Raw genomic sequence first — 27027 nt, forward strand, 5'->3', positions numbered from 1 at the left:
TATTTAAAAAAAATCCAGATAGAAAAATTCTTTATATACACACTAATAAAATTCATTTGCCCAAATAAATAGCCATGTTTAAAAAAAAAAATAGCACTACACTAACCTACGTTTTTATTACACTGTTACTCAATTTAGTTTATCCATCCCTTTCCATTTAAGATTTAGATTTATACACCATAACACAAGTGTTTATCTGTAAGCTCAGTTCTCAAAATTTTCCCAACATAAGCTCCACCTGAGGGCTGTTTTTTTTAAATTATTTACTGTATCATAAACATTTTCCATAGGCAAAGCAGATCAGTGCATTCCACTACATATACAAACACACATTTCCTTATTCTCTCACATACTCAGCTCATTCATTTGGATCTGATCTAAAAATTCCATGTGCATGGTATTCAAGGTGATTGGTCAGTAGGAATATCTTCCCTTAAGATGACACAGAGAAGTAAAAAAATATTTTTTCAGATTAAATCGATATAAGCAAAAAGAAAAAATAATTTTAAAAAGTAAAAAACAGCAAAGACAAAAACATTTGGAAGGTTCTGATGTCAATATTAGTTTTTTAACATAGTATTTTTTCCATCAATCCAATATATTAAAGCACTGCAGGAGCAATGCTTTATTTTTACATGACCTGAAGCATATTATTCATTCAAGCTGATTTAATTGAAACTTTAGTGCCTAGAAACAGAACTCTGATATCTCAACTCTGTTCGTTAAAAAAAGAGACATGTGAAAGACTACAAATGACTGAAAGTTCATCCATCTGTCGCAATGGATCCATAAATTATTTGATTCTAGGGTTTTGCTTAAAAGAGCATGTGGGGGGTATTATTACTTTAGAAATAATTCCTGAATTGTACCACAATCAGAATGGCAAAGGCAATACAAAATAGATTATGTTAATAAGGTGCACTTTGCACTTTTCACTTGTTTTCCAAAATGTGATTAGGCAAAGCTGCTACTTTAGGTCTAATCACTACTTTTCTGAAGAAGAAATCTTAACAACTTGAACTTATCTCCAGCTAGCTTTCCCTCTTCTCTCTCTCCTATTGCTTACTCCATTTCCGAAACTACTGAAAAGCTTTGTTCCAGCAAGCCCTAAAGAGATATTTAATATGTGAAAACATCATTGTTTGATTTCAGCAAAACTTACATGTACTTCCCAGAAAGCACACTGCCCCACAACATTTAACAGTGTGAACATCTGTATTTTCATGCATCATTCCAGTGTAAATCTCATTAAATTCGTATGTAGGAGTAAAAGCTACAAGTTTATGGATTCTCACTTGCCATGAACACAGTCTGTAGGGCTGGCAATTACTTTTGGGGAAATGGGCAGCCAGCTGTATCTCAGTAGGTACAACCTGAGACCTATTCTCTTGCTAGAATGCTTCCTTCTAGGGTGCTACCAAGCCCCATCCCCTTAACAAAAACCTACTGCAGCTTCAGATTTTTCCTTGCCAGTCAAATTCATCATCTGGTTGACAGCCTTAAATCAACCTTGCTTGAAAATAAGTCAAAATCTCTTCTCCATAAGTCAGGATTGTAAGCATGCTTTTACTCTACTCCCCCCCCCTCAGAATCCCCAGCTCCACCATCTCATGGTCACTGCAGCCAAGGCTGCCTCTCACCTCCACATTTCCAACCAGGTATGATCAACATTTAAAAACACAATGTATGGTACAGGGATGCAATACCATTTCACAACCAACTTCATCTGAAACCTGGAACAGACAATGCTTTGAAAGACGTTACAGAGCAATGCTGAAAACAAAACTGCAGGGTTTTTAATTGCTAAGAGAAAGAATTAGAAACAAAGACCAGCATGAAAGTCAATACTGACAACTTGTCTTCACAGATAGGTAATGTAAACTTATGGGCAAACAAATACAAGCAAAATCTGATGAGAATCTATACTGATTTCAGAACAATGCAAGAACCTGTAAGGAGAGAAAAACTGGTGAAGAAAATTAGGCAGTCTGGAACTAAAGGAGAACATCGCTCTCCAAAAAAAAACCAAAATCCACTCAATGATGATGGCAATTTCTGCTTTGACCATACATACCAACAAGAATTCAGGTTACAATGTATTAAATACTGTCCTTTAAATAAAACTCAAATTAAAATACCAAGGCACAAAATTAGAGACACCACATGAAACAGTATTTTTCTAAAATCCATTTTGAACCCAGGGGTTTCTTGTATAAAAAAAGGACACAAATTTCAAAAATTCTGCTTTGTAAAATCTGACTTTCCAACAAGGCTGTATAAACACTTGTGATCCCTATATCAAAGTGTAATTTGGTTTGACAGGAAACCAAGAAATTGTGGTACTATGATGGAAGCACTAGACAATTCTTCCCCCAAAATTTCTATTGCATGATGTGGCATTTATGAAGCACACAAGTACACAAAGCCAAATTATACATACAAAACAAAACATTTAAGGTTAACAAAATCAGTACCAACAAAAATGAAAAATGGAGTAGAAATTATTATTACTAAAAGCAAGTTCACAGAGCACATAAAAAGGTATTAAAGATTAAACATTAGGCCCTGCAAGCATGCAACAATTTACAAGACAACTGCTACCTTGAAGAACCTTAAATGCACATAAGTAATTTTTTATTTTCGTTAAGGCATTTGCAACTGTAAAGCTGATAATACAAAATTAATTACCAGAAATTGTTCTAAATTAGTGAGCTAAAAGGCCAATCATTAATCTTCACCATCATTTGATAGTTAATCCATAGCTGTCTGCAATGCTTGGAATGCATTTCAACACACCACCAGTTGAAGACACTTGTGAGCTAATAACTGCAACACTTGCCTCTGCCATTAATTTCAACTTAATTTGACACCCAACATTTACTAATTGCCAAGTAGAAAAATTAGCATACAGCAATGAGGAAGGGTAAGATGATTGACATTTGCATTAAAGAACATAGAGAAAATATTTTAACCACACATTAAGATTTTGGCCTGGTTTTTTTTCCATTTTCATGTGGGCAATTTCATAGAATAGAGAGAGGAAGGGAATATCTTGCCAGACAGGTCAGACAATTATATGTGTTACTGTTTCCTTATAGAGTTTGCTCAGCACAAACCAGCTGCTGTGCTGGTGTAAATAAACTCTTTCTTCATTACAAATGAACAAACCCTTCATAATTCCAAAAAGCATCACAACTTTTTAAATCTTAACTAGGATTTTATTGACCTGCTTTTTCCACTTCTCCTCAACTGCTTCAAAAGTGTAATCCAATCTCTAAACACAAACAGGCCTGTTTAGACAGGAGGCAGCACTGTAAGAGATATCAAAACTAATTTTCAACTCAGCACAGGAAAAGATACAAAGGTACTGTGTGCACCACACACTGAGTTACAGTCTGTAACCCACTAACTTGAGGAATCTCTGGGCTATTTCTGAATGGTTCACAGAAGAAAGCTAAGAAAAGCAAGTTAAAATATACTTAGCAGGACACTACAATTGAGAGGTTTCTAGGACTCTAAACTTCCACCAGAAACACATTCAGCAATGTACAAGGTGGGAGGAAACCACTATTCCAGGATGATTTTATGTTCCTATATCTTGCATTTTCACTTAGCAACAGTTTTGCTTTTTTTTTTCACTCATCTTAAGAAAAAAAAATAGCTTCTAGAATAAGAGAGCAGTTACTAGTCAATATAATTCATAAAAGTCTGTTTATCTAAGGGAGAATCTTATGTAGGCCGGCAAATCAAGTCAAGGTATAGCTAATTGTTACATCATCATACAACAATAAATTCAACCTGCACACTGAATGTGTATTAGCTCATTTTCACTAAGGAAGTTACTGCTTTTAATGAGTTTAAATTGCAAGGTATGCGCACACACAATTTTCTCAAGGTATGTATTTTCTCACTACCTCAATCCCTGCCACCATTCCTACAGTTCAAACCTTATATTGTACACATTGGATATTTAGCTATTAACAAAAATATTCTGTAACTAAATCCAGTGTTTATCACTCCATTGTTGCAGTGCCCAGTGACTGGCCTTATGCACTGCTCACTTCTGCCATCCTTTTCCAGTATCTCCGTACATTGTTGGCAGCCCTACAACAAAGACTCTACATCCATCTTTTCAAATCATGGCCAGGAGACTTAATTCAGGCCCCACAATGTGAACAGAGGTAGCAGCAATTATGGAGGAGGATTGCTTCAAATTGCAGCAACAGCAAAGAAAATCACTAACAATTCTTGAGGCTGCAGACACAGGTCCCATCTTCCAGTGATTTTTAATACCAAGTCATACAGATGAAAATCCTCTCTCTCCTCAAGTTTTCTTTACTCAGGAAGACTATTTCAGAGCTACTTGCCTCTTTATGCACCAGCTCTCTCTGCTGCAAATGTTTCCATAATTCTTGTTTTTGAGAGCTCTGGCATTTAGTAGCAAATCTCTATAACACTCTTCTTTTAAGGCTTCTCCGCAGCTTTATAAAGGTTTGTCCTGCTTTATAAATTCTCAGTTTACCTTGCTCCTTTCTATTCTATTCCCATTTCTTTCAGTTTGGATTAGTCAAATGTTAACATCCTGCAGTTTTACCCGTGACACTGCACTCCCTCAAACCAAGTGAATAATGAGATGGGGGAGCTCCTCATTAACCATACACACTGGTACACATCTCTGCCTGCTGAACAATGAAAATACTTTCTTCACCCTGGGGCCATTGGTTAGAAAAGCCTTCCCACACACTTGCTACAAAAGAAGCTGTAACAAGGAAGCACCTGATAAAGGTGAGGGACTGCATCATCACAACACATCTTGGGGAGTGCACATTCCAGCCACCAAGCTCCTTCTGCTCTCTGTAACTCAGGTGACAAGCTGAGAATCATTTCTATATAGAATAAGTAATATTTTTTAAAAATAACTATTTACACCATTAGAATGAACGTGATATTGAATAATTTCAAGTTTGCTTCATCGACATATTGGGCATGGCACAAGTGACAACCAAAAACCTGCAGTGGGGCAATGACCCTCTGGGCCAGGTAACTCTGCTTCCCCTCAGGGCAGTGCAGGTACACTTTTGAGAGGACTGAAAAACACCTGAAGTCCAAAATTCCCTGGAGCTGAAGATCTCTGCTGTGGGACACCCTCCTGCCCTATGACAGGGATAAAAAACAGACAAAACCATCCTAAGCAAATCCTGAAAGACAATGGGATTTGGACTCCAGATTTCGATGGCCTCTTACCTTCTACAACTACTGAGTCACATTCTCTGCAAATGAGTTTTTTAATTGCCACCATATATTAACTCCTCTACCACCCAATCTCTGCAGCTTTTGCCAGTTTTCCCTCATCAGACAGTGATGAAAACTTGGCAAACATAGCACACAAAAATGATCTGGGGTTCCGTCCCCCCTTAAATTAAACAAGCAGGGTACAAAAAAATATGCAAATTTACTTAAAGCTCACAGTGTTTATTACAACTGTACTTTAGACTGAAAACTGACAATTAGTTAGAAATACACTGTCCTGTGAGGTCCCACTATTAACACGTTAAGATTATACTTCTCATTAAGATCAGTGAATAAAGTTTTTCCACTTAAACAGCAAAAGAACTGCAGCTTACACATATTAACATCTGAGTCTTACTCACTGAAAATTTCTTGAGCTACTAAAAACTAAAAATCATTCTTCACCTGAATATATTTTCTTTCACAGAAAGGTAACATGAATCAATTTTATGCAGTAAAATATATTTAAGGACCTGAAATATGCAGATGTTAGTCTTCCCAGTAGTTTAAAACATTCAGATAATTTAGAAGTGCATTATACCGTGTAAATAATTTTATTCTTTTAAAACTTGGGGAAGCTGAAAGGTTAAAAAGGGAAGTTGTCCACCATTCTTTGTTTCCTATTGTTAACCACCAAACCATCGGTCCTTTGTAAAAAGCAACAGGACTAGACAGAAAATCTACAGCCTAGTTAGCATGGCTGCAATATTTAAAAAAACAGAAGTTCTTAGATGTTCTCATAAATTCAACACCGGCCAGTCAGAACAAAGTGCAGTTGTGATTTAATTTTTCCAATAATATTCATTGACCTAGAAGCAACAGATTAAACACCTTCGTATACAACGGTTTAATATCTGAAAACATCAAAAAAGTATGGAAATAAACAAAATATGTGAGTAATATGAAGAAATTTGGCTTTCAAAAGGTTGCACACACCTACACCCCTTCTAAATTCTGAGTGCAAGGAAGCCAGTGCAGTGCAATTATGTTGGAAAAGCCACTGCTGCTTATAAAATGCCGTGGAGGAGAGGGTTACAGTGACAAACAGCTTCCCTGCTACAAAGGTGGCAGGAAATCTATCAAACTGGACAATAAAATTGCAATTGAGTTTCTTTGGCTTTTTATAGCAGCTGCATGTATCTTGATGTGTAGCTCTGCAAAACCTATCCAATTCTGTAACACTGGTCCTTTATGTACTAGTTCTTTATCATAGAATGGTGTTATAAATTAGTGGCACGAATGGCACAGTGGGTTGTAAAAAGGAAAAATAAGCAGTAACCCAATACAATTAGAGATGAAATAGGAAAAACCCAAATTGGTTATTCTCTTAGCAATGTTAAAGAAATATTTTTGTTCCCATAATTCCCACATTACTTTGAAAGCATGCTAGAAATCAAAAACATTGGAGATGCACTTAGCATTGAACAATTCGCCCACTGAATTATGCCCTCCACCAGGTTATATGTGAATCTCTATGAATCTCAGTAGTGGTATAGCAGGACACAAGATTACTTTAAAAAAGCAAAATTAACAGGATTAAAAAATAATTATAATTGTCTAAGGACATTTTTCAAAAGGTTTTTTTTGTGATTTATCCTAATTTATGTTTATGTAATTAACAGGCAGCTCTGAAGGGACACCTAGTTTTATATGGCTAGTTGCATGAATTGTATGTATTACTTACAAAAAAAATTCAAATGGAAAGTGCATAATAAGAGGTGAAATTTTAAAATCTTGATAATGGCATCATCATTCATATCAGCATTGTCAAGTTAGTTTCTGGCTGCTTTTGCTGTTTAAACATTCTCATTTAGGCTTCTGGAACTAGTATTAGTACTGATGTCCAAACAAACTGAATTCCTTAATGAGTCCTTCAATATTCCACCATCAACACTCAGCCCACACTCACACACTTCCAAACTCACCATCATTCAACTCCTTCTGAAGTGGGCTGGAAGAACAGACATATACTATATTGATTTTATATATATTGACTGGAAAGTCAACAGTTAGGCTTGGGAAAACTTACAGGGAGTTACTCCTACAACCAAGGACACCTCCCTATTGGCAGCATTCCAGGAACCAAAAATGAGAAACACAGATTGAACTAAGGTCATCTTCTCATTCACTAGGGCATTTCATAAAAACATACAGCCTTTAAAACACAAATTAATAAACCGGACCAACATTATATCTATATCTATTTTTTGGTCTTTTCTAAAACTGCAGGTATTTGCTTTTGACATTTGGCCATGGCATCACAATAAAATCTTGGGTTCTTTCTCTAGGAACTCTAGATCATTGATTAACCACATTAAGTCACTGAAGAGAATGACCAAAAATCCATATAACCTTTCTGACACAGATGTTGTTTAAACAAGAATTCTGACATTACATTATCTTACAAAGGGAGTCTAGGAATAGAACTAGAGATTGTAAGATAATGTGCTAGCTAATTTCTAAATTCAAGCCACCGAAGCTCTGAGTAAGAGTTTGAAAGGTGGTCTTCATTTATTCACCTCTCCATCTTTCCCCAGGGACAATTCCCAGCAATTCCCAGCAATCATACACATGCTAAATTATGCCAGTTTTATATAAAAGCACATTAGGGTTCTTTACTCTGGCTACAGCTTGCCATTGTACAATTCACCCATGCCCTCCGCATCTTGGGGCAAAAAGAGGTTTTTGAAGACTGTAAAGCTGGAAAAAAAACAATATTAAAAATAGTCCAACACCTAAAATGTTATCTCCATAAAGGTTAAAATGTGGCCCTGGGTGCTTTGCACCAGAATTCCACTTAGCTAAGTGACTGTTTAATAAAATTATTTCATCCATTTTTATTTCATAAATTTCTACAATTGTCTCCCCGTAAGCCCAAGAATCTACCATCAACCTCTAAATGTAATAAACAGAGCTGCAAAACAACAAGGCCCTTGCTGTGTCAGATTGACCTTTTTTAAGAAAAAAATCCATTCAAAATCCAAGACCTCCGAAATGCCAACAATTCCTTAGTATCATAACGTGATCTTTTGGATTCACAGATGTGCTTTTCACAGTGCTAAGTTGCACACATTTAGTAATAGGTAATTTATAATTTAATTCATTATAAGTAAATATTCTGATAACCAGAATAATTCTAAGGCCCACGCTGGCCTCACTCTTCTGTTCCGAATAAGGCAGCATAAAATACCTTTTGTACTACTGTGCCTTATTCAGAGAATCGCTAATAACTTTTATGATACAACTCTGGTGGTAAAAAGAACAAAATTCAGACAGAACAATAACAAAGGTTAATAGTCTCATTCATATTGCAAGGATTTGCACTCTCACCCCATATTCCATGACAGTTTAACAGCTGAAGCATCTGCCTTAAGTTGGATTTCTTTGCTTTTTACTCATTTGTTTTACAGCCTTTTGATGTTACTAAAAGGTTTTTTTGTTGAATAGCTATGGTGCGCCACCTTGCGTTCCTGCTGCTTTTATTAAAAAGCAAGACCAGCACCAAAATTTTTCAGAGATGCTCCTGAAATTTGATTCATCTCACCTTTGAATGTGTGATTGACAGTGTATCCACCCACACACGCCAGCCACCCCACTCATATTTTATTGCATGGTACAGCAAAATCCGAAATATGGTGTACACCATCTCAGTTATCTTCTGCTCCTCAGAAGTCTTTGGGTTAAAACAACAAAGGGAAAGCATCCATTCCTGCCAGACAGAGCACTGCAACAAACTCCTGCAAAACACACACACAAACACGCTACTGAATCATATTTTAAAATATCTCTTAGAAATACAGCAGCTAAGTCAAGAATCCAACATGCTTTTAAAAATTGCTACATGCAAGCTTCCCTAATTTTTCATACTGAAGACTTTGCTAGAGTTCAGAATTTGCTGAAACAGCAATTAAGCTGTATCTGTCCTCTTGAGTTTCATTTACTAGGAAACCTTGTTGTCTATTTTATACACTTGTGCACAGAGCATGCCAACTTACCTCCTGTTCTCTCTGCTGTTATTAAACAGTTTAATCATATCCGAGAGAAAGGCTCTCCGGACCTCCAGAGTTTCTGGACACTGTGGAGAATTACGGATCAGGATTGCAATTACCTTCAAAATCTCTGAAAAACAGTTCATGAGTAACAAAATATTAGGACTAAGCACAGCATAAAACACAAAGCCTCTTCTAACAGTGTTTGTACAAGGAAAGTGACATCACAAAGTTTAATACTGAGAAAAAGCACATCTCAATTGGAGGAGAAGGTTTAAGTAAAACAAATCCCTTCTTCCAATACTTTTCAAACCTAGCCACCCATCAGGGGATTTGCAGGCCTCTAAAGTAAATGGAATTAATCTAATTACCATGTTTAAGCAACACAAATATTACTGCATGACAATTGATAAGCTATCAGAACCTGCCAAACATTTTTACATGAGGTTCACATAAAAAAGCACCCTTCAGAAAACCAGTGTATGAGAAAAATGCTTTACTTTATGAGATTCTATTTTACCTTAATAATACTGAATTTTCAAAGAATGTGACCAACTTACAATTCAACTTAACAGTTGCTGTTACAAAAGCCTTCCTAATATAAAATTTTATCTCTTCTCATATCAAAGTATTTCCAATAAAGTAAGCTAACCAAAACAGTGAGCAGATACATTTCTCCTATTTTCCATCTAGCACTGTCATATTGAATGCAATTTAAATGAAAGGTGTTGCCATATTTCAGGTAATTTAGTCTGACATCACTAAATAATGCGTTCAGAATTTTTCTGGAACCTTAACATGTATTAAATCAAAGTATCCTGTGCATACAAGTCTTGAAAAATCATTTCAAAATGTGACTGTGCTGCCAAAAAAGGTGAGTTATGAACTACAGACACATAAAATGTCTTTTGGAAAGCTATAGAGACATACTTTGTACATAACTCCAAAAAAATACAAGTTATCTGTCTTTTAGAGTGAAAAAAAAAGTAAAACTGAGATTAGAAGACTGGTAGATGTAATTAATAAGCTTTTTCATTGATGGAGTTCTTTTAAAGCAGACTTTTCTTAAGATCACACTTAAAATCGTGTTTCATTCTTACGAGGATTTTGTATCTTCACTGTAGAATCTGGGTCAGGATGTTGTTTATGTATTACTTGAGTGCAAATCTGTTCAGTCAGAATCTAGCAAGAAAGAAGATGCCATATCAGTGTACATGAAGACAGCTTACTAAAAAATAGTTGTATGCTGCACAAACACCATCATTCTAAAAATCATCCAAATAAATCCCCACTAACTTTCCTGATAATTTATTTCATCCTGTTTCTAAAACTCTGTAAGCTACTTTATGTTTTTTATTTCTCTCTTAAGTGCATACTCTTATTTAAAATACACTGGAAGATGAATGTGAATCTTAACAAAGCAATTATCCTAAGGCAAGATCATTGCTATAATAAAATTCCATATCTACACGAGCATCTGCTTGAGACATATAGGTTACTCATTATCTAAAATTGTTCATAATGAGCATAACCAAGTTAAGGATGGGGTAAATCCAAAGTAGTGAGCTTTGGGGAGGAAAAAAAGCAGCACTCAGCTGCATCACACTAAGGTTTAATGTCATCTGGAACACATCAGCACAAATATGTAAGCAATTCTCTAACAATGCCTTACAAGTAATTAGAAAGACTGGATCCTAACTACAGAGTATGACTACCTCAAACAGGACATTGTATGTGGTCATGGTGAATAAACTTGTCTGAAGCATCAGCCTTTCAGCCAACAAAGAGAACAATCCATGTCCAAGCATGACTTCAGCTTTCCTCCTAAAATGGTAGAGAAAGAGAAAAATAAACTTAAGCATTCCATTTGCTTTAGGTGAAAAAAAGCGTGCCTCGAGAAATATAAAATCACTGGTAAGATATTTTTCTTGTGTGTTGCTTCAGTCTTTCAGTTTTGGTGAATAAAACAGGGAAGTGTTCAGTTTCTGAAAGGACAAATCATTCCCTGAAGGCAGCCACTGTTCTTCCATAAACGAGGTCCACTTACCCATGGGCCCAAAAAGCTGAAACAGCCTTGGGGATTTCTTGATAAACACTGAAGAAAGGACACCTTTGCCCTCATTTCACTTAAAAATGCAACCATGGTCAAAAATCTCAGTAGTTATCCACTATCACAGTCAAGTCAAGACATATTAAACCTGTGTTCTCAGGAACACAGGGTTCCATCTCACCAGTCTGATTCTTGCTATTGATTTCACCGGAAAAAAGTCACTTTAAAAACCAGGAGGCCACACTGCAAGCAACTACTCAATCAGCTTGATAAGGAAGTGATAATGCCTGGACACTAGCTGCCAGCAACAAGCTATTCCACATATCAAAAATGCATTCCTGACAAATAGACTGAGGGGTAGTTGAAGAAGAGTAGCTCCTATTCAGTAAAGCCTATTTAGTGATTAACTTCCAGTACAGCTTTTTCCCCTTTACACACAGATGTGCGTATTTACACCAAATAATTTATACCCAAAATAACATATGCAATGTCTGTGTTTACTCCTTCCTTTCATGGGAAGTTTAGTTTCAAGAACCAAATCAATACTTACTTTGGAGCAAGATGCTTTAAGAAATATCCCATCACTTTCAGAGCTTGCACCCTGATGCCTTCACTTTGTGATGCTAAGAGCTTGTATACAACCCTAAGAAGAGAAAACACATTGGTCTTCTATCAATGTGAAGAATAATAAATGGAGGTTTTTTGGTCCTTGTAAACCTCCCATAAAAACTGAAGACATCTAAACAAACTTATCAGTTACATCCAATTTCTTTCATCACTTACTTTTTAGACAGTCAGGTTCTTAAGGTCACATCACTATCTGATTCTAGCTGGACTGTGAATCATAGTATTCAACAGATCTTTAAATCTGTGAAATATGATTTAACTTATCTACATGAACTAAGTTCTCTTTGAAAAAAGAAAATATTAATTTCCAAATGTTCCATGAAATAATATTAGAAGAGAAGGAACAGTACTTATCCTTTACCATAAACAAACTATGATAAAATTTTTGAAGAAATTTTGATCAATTCACTAAGGGGAAGGAAAAAAACCTACTTCATTTAAACAATTTTGGAGAGCCTTTCCAAAACCATTCCATGTTACAACATGGCATTTTTAGATCTGCAAGTTTTAAAGTGCTCAAAAGACTTCAAGTTTTTAGGCCTTATCTATACAAAACTGAGCACCCATCAATAGTTACGTACTTTTACTTCCCCAAAAATTTTTCTCAGGATACCTGAACTAAGACAAAGGAAAAAAAAAAAAACTATACCAGAATTAAAGGTAAAACCTAAAGGAGATTAAAAAACAGCTACATATAACAAATTTACCCTGGAGAATGCTGCAACCACAGAAAATACAGAAGGAAACAAATAAGCAAACCTATGATGCTCTGGCCATTCAAGCAATAGAATCCATTTCTCTACTTTTCTTTACAGAACACTATCAGGGTTTCCTAACTGTACAGGGGGGAAAAGCATTTCCTGGGATTTTTTTCCCCACTAGATTGGTTACTTTAACATTTTTAATTTTAAGAGAACTTCAAATATTTATAAAGCTTTGGAAAATTATTTTTAAATTTTGAGAATATCATGCCTTAATTGAAAAAAGTAGATGCATCAAGAAGCACAAAATCCATTAAGTGACTGGAGACAATACTGAAGCAAGGAGTGTAACAAATGAAGCAAAAAACAAAGTGATTTCTTGCTATTAATGCTGATTTGCTTATATACTTGTTAACAAAAAAGAAAGCACCTACTGCTAGTTGTTAAATAAAACCAAACTTACTTCATCGGAGACCCAACCTAACATTCAAATACTTTATTATTTTGAGGTTTTTATTAGTTTCCCATTACCATACAAATGAAATCAAATCTGATAAAAATGGGTAAAAAAAAAAAATCAGTCTGGCAGTAAAAGGGGAGAAAACAATTACAAACATGCTTGAATGTAGTCTCTTGAGAAAGGGCAACTGGAAAAATAGATGTATAAACAGGGGTTAACCCACAGGTGCAACTAAATGTATGAAATGAGACTTTGCCTTTACACAATGACAGCATTACTATTCCCCATTTCCTTCTAGGAATTCTTCTTACATTTGTTTGCCTGTACCAATTTTTTCCCCTGCTATGTTCAGGCAGCTTCCTGTTAAATTAGAGAAGTTCAATACTGCGACCTCCCTCTGAGAGCCACAGGACAAAATCAGAGTCATAACTTAGGTCCTCCAGCAGATTTGCTTCTTACAAGAGTAGAATTCACTACTTCCCCTACTTCTCTTTCACAATAGTGTTAAACACTATTATTCTGTTGGTTGGGAAAAAGATTGCAAAGAGTGCATGGCACAAAGTCCTACTTTTAAACAAATAAACAGTTTTTTCTGGAAAAGTCCCACAGGAAAAAGAAAAAGGGAAGAAAACTAACAAAGATCAGAAGACATCTGAATCAATTTTTGTCAGCTCCCTTCCAGTTCTAAAACATCTGTAAGAATGGGGGGCCGAAGACAGAGCACCAGCAGATGAAGACATCAATGCACAGACTGAAATGGATCACTCCCTGCTTAAGTGTGACTGACAGCTTGAAAACATTAAACAAAAAAACACCTCATTGATAATAAATCCAACAGCACCTCTTGTCAAAATGAACACCTGGACCTGGACAAGGATGAGGAGTTTATGACTGCAACACACACATAGATGAGAACCATTCAGATTCCACAGGAATGCTTGCAAGCAACAGTATGGTCAAAACACTATTTCCTTTTTCCCACTTAGAAAATTCAAACTTACTGTAATCCATTTCTCTGATCAAATGCAGGGATCATAGAACCAGGATGCTCTGACATCAGAGCAACCAGCAACTGCAAGACATCCATTAGATTGTCATCCTGTTGGATAAAAGTTGCAAATTTGAATTCATACACTAGAACATTGTTTTGGCTAAAAGAACCATTATAAAAGATTTCAAAAGTGCGTGTAGATTAATAATAAACTAAAGACCAAATCATTTTGGCTAGGATCAAAGGAACTATAGCTCTAAAAGGCAAGTGCAGGAGAAAACATTATAAAAAATGTACTTAATTGTTTAGGGTCAAAGGTGATATATCAGTGTCTGGGATGTAAGGATTTGACAGGCAATGGAAATTTAGACTATGTTACTTCCTTCCACACACGTGCTCCTCTGTTCTTGCATGTGTATTTCCCAATCCTTTCCTGCACAGGAGCTACAAATAAACTGCTGCACGTTTTCTGGGGCACAGGGTGGTGTTTAATGAAAAGTTTCTACTCAGAAATGTTCAAACCATGAGGAAAAAATACTACCGCCTGCCACAGACAATATTTGAAATGTGTAATTCAAGGTGCTTAGTGAAGTTTTCCATACTTTTAGTCTAAAGCACTCTAAGCTACAGTTCATTAATTTGTTCCAAGTTCATGGTTACTAAAAATAACCTAAGAAACAACAAAATGCAACTGTCTTTTCACCTATTCTGTAGTATAAAAATGAAAATTTATTTTCAAACAAAAAGAGCCCACAAATAAAACACTGTCCAACACTTTTGAGCAAATACTCTGATTCTTTACTCTAGAGTACTTTGAACAAATATTTTAATACTTTATTAGAATCATGGTTTTACATCCTCCTAAATCACTCTGTTCACCTGATGATACTACCAGCTAAAATTACAGACACTATCATTATTTAGCCATATGAGAAGGCTAAATTTTACCTTTTTTGTTGATGTTTTTCTGAATTCACAGTTAGATTGTGGAATTCAGCATTCATGGATCTTTGACACTTAAGTATGCAAACTGGTGAGATTTTTAAAACATCACATCCTCATCTGAAGGCTATATACAGCTTCTGCTATTTTAGTTCACTCTTAGATGCTACCAAGAGTCTTATTTTTAACTTCTCCACATAAAGCAGAATTTCTTGACTATGTTACTACCGAGTAGTAATATCCAGCACAGAGAATAAAAGCAAAATACAGGTGTAAGCAAAATTAAAAAAAAAAAAATATTCATACTGCTTAAAATGAAGTTCAATTAATTCCTTATTTTACCCATTTCAAGCACCCTTACAGAGATGAGATCAGTTAGATTTATGTCCCCATTTCCCTTGTCTTTGATGTTGCATCTGGCATAAAGTGCCTTTTCCTGGTGCTAAAATATGAAGATGAGGTATCAGTGGTAACCAACATTTTCTCCCAATTAAGTTTATATGCTTCTTAGATGCCATTAACATACATCTTTATTTTTTAATGCATGTTTTCAATTTTATTGCTTTATTTAAGAAGCAAAATAAAAAGGAGAGGAAAAACAAAACAAAAATATTACTCAGGCAGCCTAAATTTTTTTTAAATCAGTCTCACCATCTGTTTTTCTGCTTGGTAAATTGGTTTATAGAACAACATAAGAAACCATTTCAACTTACTGGCTTAATGAACTCCAATCTAACATTGAACATAGTGCTTAAATCACTGCAAGAATACTGGCATATAGGCACACTACTCTAAAGAATTGGACAACGTTTGCTACTTCCTCTGCAGAGCCATCTTGTGGCATAAAGGAGGCTATATTTGAAACTATTCAAACATTTGGTGGTCACAAACAGCACTAGTACGCCACTCTTCATCAACACATCCCCCAAAATAAAAATTACCTCATGTATAGTAAGCAGGTAATTGAGGATAGCCTGCAATTCGTCTTCTTTTATTCCATAGTCCTTTAAAAAGAAACAGGTTTAAAGTATCACCTTTCAAGTATAGAATGCTGTTTCCAAAAAAAACCACAAACATTTGCTACAAGAAACATTTATATCACAAAGCAAGCACCATACAAGGAATTTACTTTCACTTGATCCTGTAATAGCTTAAGAGTTGCAAGGTAGCTTCTTCCCCGCCCCCAAAAGCACTCAATGCATGCCATAAAAATGTTTTAAGGCAACTTCAACACAGGCATAAAAACAAGATAAATAGCAATATAGTATATGAAATTGTTAAGAGTAATACATGTAAATTGACACAGTCAATTTTAAGTGAGAGCGCCATGTTAATGGAAGAATTAAATCAAGGCAGCATAAAGGACTCAAAAACAGATCTGGAAGTTTAATTATAAGCCTCTTAGATACACTCATATCTATGTTTGCTTCTTATTTTCCACTAGAAAAGCCCATCTTCAGTTGGTATCGACATTGAAGAGACCTCAATCATTTATGTCATCTGTGCCAGCAATATGCCTTGAGATATTTTTTGTGAAAATAATTTCTAACAACAGGATGTGGGTAGACAAAAGCAGACTTCTCCACTTCTAGGGTTTTTAATTCTTAAAGCAAGTCTTTCAATTCCCAAAAAGATTTTGCACCACTATGTAAAAATAGAAAACTTGCCAAAGGATCAGCCTCAACCTGTTTTGACAGATGTTCTGTTTATTGTTGTGCTGGTTTTGGTTGGGGTAGAATTTATTTACAGGAGCCAGCACACAGCTATGGTTTGGATTTGTGATGGACACAGCACTGATAACATAGAGACATTTTTGTTGTTGTTGAGCAGGGCTTACACAGACAGACTAAAACCTCATGATAGTAAAAGGTCATGAAGAGCCTGTAAGCAACAGAGCTGCTGAATTCCAGTATTCCTCTAATGTCAAAGAAACATTGAAACTTATGATAGAGTCTTTCTTATCCTCCTCTGTCCCACTGACCCACAGCATACAGTATCAAATGTTTCTCTTTAGTCTTTAAGCACTTACAATGTAGCTGATACTGCTCATGTTAAGGGAAAAAAAGGAAATTAAATACTTATTTCCTCAAAGGTAAACATTTCTAAGCTAATAACAGCTCCACTTCTGATAAAAACAGCTTAAAAGCTTAAAAGGGGAAAAAATTCCATCCTTAGCACTGCTGTCCATAGCAAGAGCCACAACAAAAAGAAGCACCTTACATGGCTTTTGTTTATTTGCTATCACTAAATTTAACATGTTTAAAGCATGTTAGGCATTTCTTCATGACAGGAAACTCAAATTTCTTACCATAATTTAAAGCTATCCTACCTTCATCACCAGCTGTTTAATAAACATCAACAAAAATGCTCGCAGGGATAAAATCTCCTTCTGAGTAGGCCGTGGACCATCTACAAAAGAAAAGTACATATATAAAATACAAATTAACAGCTATTATTAGCATAGACTGCATTCTCACAAAATGAAAAAGGCATTTTCTGAGTGAAGAAAGCACAAGCCTAAGTCTTCCCACCCTCTATTTCAGACCACAAAACAGTACTGTGTTTTATCACTTTTTATTAGCAAAATGTCTGATCAGTGAGGTTCCACTAAGGCTTCATATAAATTCTGATGATTTTAACGTTTCCTTGTAGCACTCTGAACCAACTTCATGCAAGGAATAAGGTACACTGATACAAGAATTTTATGTCAGAATTTCAAATTTTTGCAGTTTACAGGGTTTTTTAAAGTTCGGCCATAGCTCAAAGGAAGAGCTACATGCCATTATTATACACTGGCTAAACACACAAAAAATCAATCTTACAATGCTATGCATAGAGTACCTTGAAAGGCATGACTTAATTTGTTAACTCAAAGTCAAAAAGAACTGGCTTCTACCATCTCCAGCAGACTTTAAACATTTTCAATACTCAAACACTCAGTAGCTCCCAGGAGAGCCAAGGTTAAAAAAACAGGTGCAACCAAGTGTCAAAGTCAAGCAAAAGCTTTGCTACAGAAAGCAAATGAACTGTTGTAAATACATTTTGGGGGATAGTTTTTACATTTGCCTGCAGGGTCACAGTTCTCATGATCTTAATCATCACAGAAAAGGAAACCATCTAGAGAATGGAAGTGATCATATGAGTCTGGTTCTATAAAGTATAGGTCCAGAGGCATACTTAGTTTAAGAACAGCTATTTTCAGCCTAGCCAAAATAAGCCATTAAACTGCATTACTAGGACTATCCTACTCCTCCACTTGCCTCAGGTTCAATAAATGAGTTACAAAACTAAGTAAATCCACAAAAGACTAAAAAGAAAGGAAAAAACACACATGTTTTGCTTCTTAAAGGATGAAAAATACTACCCAAAAATCCTTACAGCCCTCTAACAAGAAGGGCTGGTCATTTTTAGAAGTTGGTGGCAGGAATGCAGACACATCTAGGGAGCACTCACTCCTAGTACATCTAGCTCTCTCCCACCACCTGCTTTCCTCTCTGAAATTCCAAAAATTACAGAGAAAGACCATACTCCCAGGCACAGCTCTACAGTTCCAACACCCTACCATTTCTCTGACCACTTCTGCCTTGTATCAGTTAACATAGGTGTCTAATGACAGAGGATATGACTTCTAAAGAAAGTTTCCTATAGATTGTGGGGGAAAAAAAAAAAAAATCTTTCAAGGAGAAAAGCACACTGCTCCCACCCCAGGGAACCCACCCCATTGAAGGGTAATTATTTCTGAAGAACTGATGGTTCTATTCTAAACATTGCATACAAAACTTTTTTAGAGCAAACATCAGATTGTGAGAATAAATAAAAAAAAAAAAATATATATATATATGTACATACCTATGCCCTTGGGAGTTATCCCACTGCGATCCTGAGGGTTCACCACCCAGTAATAATACTTGAGGGTGTGCATGACCAAAAGAACTGTCCCAACCCGTCGGATTGCTCCATAAATGTTAACAGTGGCAATGAACTCAGTAGACAGGTAAGTGTACAGGGTCAGCTGAACCTACACCACCAGTCAGGAAACACAAAAAAAAAAAAAAAAAATCATCATACCTGAATAGCAGCACGGCAGACAACTGAATTCTTATGGTCTATCGCAATGAGTTAAAGAAATAATTTTCTCTACGTAGCTTAGTCTTAAAACCTCTGCAATCTGATGGAAATTTTTACTATATTTCTGAGACTGTACGGTGCTGGTAAGAAGGTTTCAACTGGCAAGTTTTGATCAAAGTTCTTCACTGTCAGAGAACAGATTCACCAAAAACAAAAGTACTCACTTGCAATTTATATCAAGACTTAAAATCTGACAACCAAGACAATTTCCTCCTCAAAAACTGCTGAGTTTTCCCCAACTAACCCATCCAAACTTCCTTCCCAGTCCGGGTGAAAAGTCCCAGAAAACCCTGTGAGTCTTCAAAACTTGACAACTATATGCACAAAGCAGAGCCTGAAGACAATTCCTGGATGATTTCTGTTGCAGAGTTGGAATCTGTACTTCCTTGGAGTCAAGGCTTAGTTTTACACTCTCAAATCAATACACCATAAGATACCATATTGATAAGAATAAGCACTTTTACCTGTGCTGGGATATGAATCCATATTGCAGGATTCAGGAGAACATGATCACACAGCTGCTTCAGCAGGGGCACCCCATTGTGTAAATTGCTCAGGTATTTTGAGAAGGCAAGGCAAAGTTCTAGCACGGCTCTGGTAACATGGGCTTTGGAAGACTGCAAAAGAAGATCTGCTTAAGGACAGCCCTGCAACAGTCTAGGAAAAGTATTTAACTCAAAAAAAGAAAAAAAATTCAACATGAATGCAAGACATCAAGGAAGATTTACTTTACCTTCTCTAGGCTGTGCCCTATCACAAGGAAGCCTTTACAGGAAAGCATCTGTTCTTGCATAGCAATAGAGTTCTTCAACAACTCCATGATGAATGCCAGTAAAGTAGAGCTGGAAAACATGGTTTTGTAAACAAAAATGTGTTGAAGGGTTACAACAAGACAAAGTATTTCCAAATCAACACTCCCACCACACAGCCCAGGAATACATGTTATGTAAATGTTCTGTTATGTAAATCAGAACTTTTAAAACAAAAAGCAAGACTAAATTTTGAATGCTTACTTCAAAACACTTCTTTATTTTATTAATGCTTTTCTAACCTGAAATTCTGGACTCTGAGATAACCATATAAAAGCAAAATCCTTCCGAATTCTCGCAAAAACACAACAGTTAAGTTTGTACTACTCTCTGCTTCATGTTTCAATTACAAACTTCTGCAACATCGGTCACAACTGCCATTCTACTTCTTAAGCCATCAGATGAGCAAATCATTTTTCTAGACACAGCTTCGCTGCTGGGCTGCTGCCAGAGGGAATACTCCTGTCAAAGCACTAGTGCCTGTGGATCAAGACTTTAACCACTTGAAAATCCCAGTATTGCTGGGTCAATTTGCAACTGAATCAAATCCCTGACTTATCACATAAATGCCCAAGTCTGAGCCAGCTCAGGAGACACCCAGACACAAACAGATGGGCTGAAGGAATATTGTGAACCTCCCTTCTAAGCAACAATATGAATACAGATCATCTTTTAAAAACTCATGAAACTACAAATGCAATGAATCACAGCAAATTACAACGGAATTCTAAAAAGCAATTCCTTTGCTTTTACTGCTGCTCTTTAACTTAGGAGCTCTGGAGCTCCACCAGCTTCTGTGTCTGAGTGTTCAGAAGCTGGATGGAGTTGAAACAGAGCTCAAAGCAGAGGAAAAGCCTAGCAGTAACAGTATCTTCCAAAAATCTGAAGGTTACGAAAACCCGAAGAAAAATTCCAAGGAATGACTTCATGTAGCTGGAAAATTCACCCTTCCCAGAGTTTCTCTTGAAGCCCTCCCCAGTGCATTCTCTCCGTGACAGGAATAAGCTCAAGAGAATTATCCGTAATTCTGCTACAAAAAAAGAAACCACTGTCAAGTATAAAATATGCATACCTCTGTGAGCTTTCACAGAACACTTGGTGCAAACAAGTACATCACCTAAGGTCCTGCCTGTAACCCTTTTGTTGTTAGACATAATTCATTGCTGCACAAGACAATGCAAACTACTCTGCCATTTGAAAAAGCAAGAGGTAATTTCCTTTACTTCAAAGGAACAAAGTCCAGGACACTGCAAGTACATACACTCACCAAACAGTTGTATCAATGTGGTCTGAGGAATATTGCCTATAGTCCAACTGTGCAAAGAGAGGGAAAAGCACCTGTACTCCTCCAATGGAGTGCAGGGCACTTTGGATGGAGTGCGTCAAGACTGCTTTCACATCCTGACAAAGGAAAAACAAGAAATATTGAAACCTCCTTCAGAAACTGATAGAGAGTTCACTAGGAAAGGAATCAGCAAGAAGAACAAACTGGCTGCCACAGTCACACTAAATGCTCAGTATGCCTGACCTAGTGCTTTAGATACAGATCTACAGTGCAGATCCTCAGGTGACTATATAGGAGGGAGCATTCAAAGCACAGGGAAGAAAAGGATTTCATATCAACAGGGCAAAGGATGAGAAATAAGGAACATCCGTAGGGGAGTGAACATGTCAGACATGAGGAAGAAGGATTTTTTTTTTCAAAGCTAACATAGCCTTTGTATTTATTCCTAGAATAAACATTTTTCTTGGGATTCTTGTGCATCCTCTTTAATTCAAGAAACAAGAGCAGGGCCAACCCGCCCTCCCCCCGCCAAAAAAAAATAAAACCATCTATAAACAATTCCATCTCTTATCCAGATCCCTATAGAACCAGGTTTTAGGTTTTCAAACAAAAGTCATTTATATCCTCCAAATCTATGAAAATGTTGATTTACCTGCAGCATGAGGGCATGTGGTGAATGAACAAAAATAGAAGGGTTATCCTTAGGGGATGACTCTAGACACAGCTGTGCATCTGTAGCCCTTGGATTGTACATAAAAGCAATAGCACTGGAGAGTTTGCCATCATACAGCAATAATTTGTGATGTTCATCAAGGAAGAGGTCACTTTCTGCCTTGAACTTGAATGTTCCCTGGATTGAGAAGCAGGGTTGAGGAAGAAAAGGAGGAAAAAAAAAACTATAATAAGCACATTGAAGATACAGATCTTTTTAATTGAGCAGTATTTTGTAAAGGAAGGTTCTCATAAGAACCAAAGACTCACAAGACTCAAAGTCAATTGTATAGCATTAAAATGACAGAATTTTTTGACTCCTGAAGAGTATCAGTGCCAGGATGGTAGGTAATGTAAAGGAACCACATCACCCTGGAAACAACAGGACTCTCAGCAATGTTCACTTAGAAGGAACTAATAATTGAGGAACAGATAGAAAAGAAACCACCTTTTTCAGCATAATTTTGTACAGCTGCTGGGGAATACCAGCCTTTAATTAGTGCCCCTCAGGCTATGACAAAACAACTAATAAAAATACTGCAACAAAATTAATCCTCAGCACTGACTTCACACATTAAAAAAACCCCACTAGCACAAGCAACTATAATGACACATTTCTAAAACAAATACATCATAACTGTTCTAAAGTTTTCAGTCTCAATGAAAAAGTGAACCCAGTCAGAGAGAACAGCTGTGTTCTTCCTCTCCCAAGCACCAACATGGAAATTTTGAGAAGCAAACAGGAACACCATTCTTTTTGCTTTATAAGAAATCAAGAAACTGAACTAATGCTAACTTGTAGCTTGTAGGGACATACACAGGCTTACAGAAGGAACATGGAAGAGTTTCATAAAAATATTACACTGTAAGATCATTTTTTAGGACACAGAGGCGTCACAACATCCTTAACATCTACCACAAAGAGCCTTAGCAGAACTGAACTTAGGAAAGTCAACTCTAAGATACCTTATATCCCAGGCCAAGCTGATAAATGGCAAAGATCTGAGCAGCATTGAGAGCCTCACTAAAAAGGTAAACAGATGTCATCTGCCCACAAAACACTCGATTGGCATCTGCTGTTTCTGAAGAACCCAGGAAACATTTGTCAAATGTCTGAAAAGAGAAAATAGAACCCAGTTACAGGGTTTAATCCATGTTACACAAGCAAATCATGCAAAAAATATGCATTTCATCAGGGAATATTTCCACATAAACAAGTACTTGAGGGCCTCAGCAGAAACAAGTATAAAGTTCTGAGATGTAATTTATTTGTCTAACAAGAATTACCATTTTTATTTCAACATTTTTTAGAAAATGCATAAAATGGGGGAGGTGTATGAATAAAATGGCAAAGAACATCTATGCAATGCATCAAGATGATCAGCTATAGCCATCAGTGTGCAGGGATTACTCACATCACTGGTGTTGACAAACCATGTTATTTCCCCATAAGATGCCAGTTCCCCGTTCACGTAACACCGGAGCTCGCTGTTCTTCCAGCGGTTATAGATGTGCACTATAGTCACCATGTACCACTAAACAATAAAAAAACCACAATTTATATAACTCTATAAACACCTGGGAATAGCTTAAGCATTCAAGTGGGGCTTGGAAGAACAAATTCAACTCTTTATGTGAATTAAATTAAGACTGAAAGATGTATTTTAAGTAGAAAAGATTAATAAGTCACCGGTGAGTTTTCTTGCATTGCTATGTCAAAGGATAATATGTCATTTTTCTCACACAGGAGCTTAAAAGGTATTTATGGCATATAACTACAAAAATCTTTATGAAAATGCTGATTTACACTGAAATTACTCTAAGTAAGCCCTAAACTGGGTTACTCTTAGCATGATGGACTACTAAAAATGCCATTCCAAAGAGCAAGGATGGCTCCAGACTAAAGCCTCTCAAAGGCTGTGCATGTCAAATTATCACAAACAGAATCCATATTTACAGCAAGGGATTACTGATAAGGAATTCCTGAGGAGGCCTGTTCTCCCACAAGATGTTTACATCAGTTGTTCCAGAAGCATTAGCAGGATAGCCAAGTGAAAAAGGGAACATTCAACATCACATAACACTACCTAATAGGCAAGTCAGCCATGAACACCAGTAATAAAATCAACTCATGTCTTAGTTGTAAAATTAAAAAGAAATAAGAATTCAGAACACATAATCGTTTTGCTCATTCCAGTGTAACTGTTTTTCTACAGAAAGATGAAATTAATCAACAGCTACAACACAGACTCCCAGGCTACAATTTAAGAATCATGAAACATGTTGGAAAGATTTTATTCTTTTTACTCACCTTTTGTGGCTTGAAATCAAATTTTACACAGTGCTGGAAACCTTTTCCTTTTGATTTTATGGACGTTACAATCAAGCAGCCTCCAACAAAGTGAGCAGAATAACCAAGTCCTTTGTTTGTTCGAAAACTGATAAATCAGAACAAAATCAACACACACACAGATGGATGCAGAAATCATTGAACAATTAATAAGAAACTCAACATCAGCAATATCAGCTTCACATAATACTCACCAATATAAATAAGGCTTATCCTTATCCACATTAATATTATTTACAGGATCCATTCTCAGCCAAGTGTGGAAAGTAAATCCATTCTGGTATGGCCACTTGGCTATAGGAGGTAAGGCAATAGCCTGAAGAAAACAAAAAGTTACTCATGTAGAAAGATAAACACAACAGTAAAAGTGGGCAGCTTAAGACACACTCTACAAATATATTCTGATAATTGAGACACACTGCAAATGTATACAGTTCCTCTATACTAAAGAAAAAAATATGGCCCAACTTCAGCTCTCTTTGCACTTGTTTGTTACAAAACTTAATTAACCTAAGTATTTAAAAATTGACCTTTATACCTCAAGAAAGATTATTAATAGTGGCCTATGCTTCAAAATTTAATAGCTTTTGTGAAAGCCTTATAGAATAACAACTTCTCAAAATGCAAATTCAGATTGGTTTGGTTTTATGGTTACCTGACAAAATAATCAGTTAATAATTTTCACAGTGTTGGTATTCAGGAAAATAACTGATATTGAAGGGAAAGCTGGCCACATTTCACTTAGTAAATTATTTTCTCTCCTGAAATTCATATCTATGTAGGTTTCCAGTGAGAATATAACAAAATTACAAACTTCCTCAAAAGAAACACAATACAACCTCCACCAGGCAAAATCTTCATATCAAACACTGCTTTTAGTGCAAAGCCCTTGAGATACAAATCGTGTGGCAGAACTCTTCATTTCAAACAGCTGGGGTTTATTTTTGGATTTTTTTCACTAGGTTGGAGTTTTTTAACATTAGTATTAACTTTCTGCTGGTGTGCAGCCCCAATTCACAATATACTCTTCAATTCAGATTGCCATAACCTCTGATCAAAGATGCCACCCAGATGATCAAAACCAATGAATAAAAAGAAACATCAAAGAACTCTAGTGTCTCCAGACTTGTTATTATGTTCACATGCTCCATTCAGCTACTCCTGTCCACACAAAATGCTATAAATCCTTCTCTGCACCAGCTAACTAACCAGTCTCCAGGTCTTTGCACCCAGCTCTTGGGAACTGGCAGCATTATCACTTGACTGAACTCATAATGGGTCACAAAGTAATTATAGTAAATACTTAATTTCTTAAACGTCTTAATTTAAATGTATATAAAAAATACCTTCCCTAAAGGTTCCTGAGGCACCCCACCAGCACAAAACATTCAAGCATTCACAATTAACAGAAGTTAAATACAATCCAGAAGTTAAACAAAAACCCATGAATAACCAAAATGAACACAAACATGCCTGTCTGTTGCCAAGTTCTATTGCATGTGATAAAACTGCAGGAGCACTTTTCTAGTGGTCTGCATTTTTCAGTCTCCAAACTTTTCATTCAAAAAAATAATTCAGTATGTCATCACGTTGGTGAAATTCAATCTGAAGCCACACAGGCAGAAAGTTAATGGGTTTATGTGAAGAAAACTGGAAAGAGTCATCTGATAAATCTTATTCAAATCTTACTCTGAATTAGGCATGAAGTTTTGAACATAATTTTTCATTCTACAATTGTAGAAGCAAAAGTGTTGACACTTGAATTCCATCAGAAGATTCTGCACAGTTTTCCAGCTGCATGTTTAGTTTCAAATTCTTTTTCAAGTGAACACCACAAAACTTAGAAATTAGATACAGAACAATTACAAAAAGATTAATTATTGCTAATTTAATCCTTTCCAGTATTATTCAGACTATAAATGACTAGGATCAATGCTTTCTCAAAGATTTCTCATAAGTATCTAGAGTGAAAAGCAAGTATATTATCCTTGCAAGAATATTCAACTGAACCAGGCTGAAATAAAAAAACAACAAAATACAAAAAAGCAGCCTCATTTGTATCCATTCTTTATGTAACTGCATTTGTCCTTCTGTAGTGATATTGCACATCTATTATAAACATGATTTATTCAGGCACTAGTGTAGGTGTCAGGCAGAGAAAAAAATTTGGTTAAAAAACTATGACAATGACAGATGAGGCAAAGAACACGACAAAGGAAAATAACCAAGGGCTTTAATAGAACAATGAACAAACAAACAAGAAATGCAAAATATCTACATACTGCAGCACTTTTTCCTGGAAAGTTGAAGAAGGCATCAGGTCCATACTTCTGAGGCATGTGTTTCAACACAGACAGTAACTTCCCAGCATGTGGTGGCTGACAAAGAGAATAACTACGTTTGTAAATAAATAAAACCAACCTCTAAGAAAGAGAAGACTATACACACACAAAAAACGAATTCTACACACATTTTAAAACCTTGAACATGGTTGAATAACATTCTGCTAAGACATTCAGCACTTTCAATAAAACAACATGAACAGTCATTAATGCCGTCGCACAATATATAGAATTAGTTAATTAGGTAACTTCACTAAAGACTTGAAGGCCAGAGCCATTTTCAACCAGCATAAACTAAACAGACCCTGAATTCCTGCCTCTGTCTGTTCATTCCCATCAGCTCTCTGTATGAT

At 36.1% G+C, this 27027-nt stretch overlaps 1 protein-coding gene across 1 annotated transcript in view; it reads right to left on the bottom strand.

Moving 5' to 3' along the window:
* LRBA (LPS responsive beige-like anchor protein) overlaps nt 1-27027 on the bottom strand; it is a 364271-nt gene that overhangs the window by 296310 nt on the left and 40934 nt on the right. The window contains exons 4-21 of the mRNA XM_062493665.1: nt 26615-26710; nt 24527-24648; nt 24294-24420; nt 23398-23517; nt 22949-23095; nt 21924-22121; nt 21254-21387; nt 19911-20019; nt 19642-19794; nt 18899-19067; nt 17379-17458; nt 15991-16053; nt 14118-14215; nt 11879-11971; nt 10994-11102; nt 10379-10460; nt 9285-9408; nt 8834-9026 (exon numbers count right to left, since the gene is read on the bottom strand). Of these exons, the coding sequence (XP_062349649.1) occupies nt 8834-9026; nt 9285-9408; nt 10379-10460; nt 10994-11102; nt 11879-11971; nt 14118-14215; nt 15991-16053; nt 17379-17458; nt 18899-19067; nt 19642-19794; nt 19911-20019; nt 21254-21387; nt 21924-22121; nt 22949-23095; nt 23398-23517; nt 24294-24420; nt 24527-24648; nt 26615-26710 (2217 nt within the window). The remainder of the gene's footprint in view (nt 1-8833; nt 9027-9284; nt 9409-10378; nt 10461-10993; nt 11103-11878; nt 11972-14117; nt 14216-15990; nt 16054-17378; nt 17459-18898; nt 19068-19641; nt 19795-19910; nt 20020-21253; nt 21388-21923; nt 22122-22948; nt 23096-23397; nt 23518-24293; nt 24421-24526; nt 24649-26614; nt 26711-27027) is intronic.

The sequence above is a fragment of the Cinclus cinclus genome, chromosome 5 (assembly GCF_963662255.1).
Source record: "Cinclus cinclus chromosome 5, bCinCin1.1, whole genome shotgun sequence".
Lineage (NCBI taxonomy): Eukaryota > Metazoa > Chordata > Aves > Passeriformes > Cinclidae > Cinclus > Cinclus cinclus.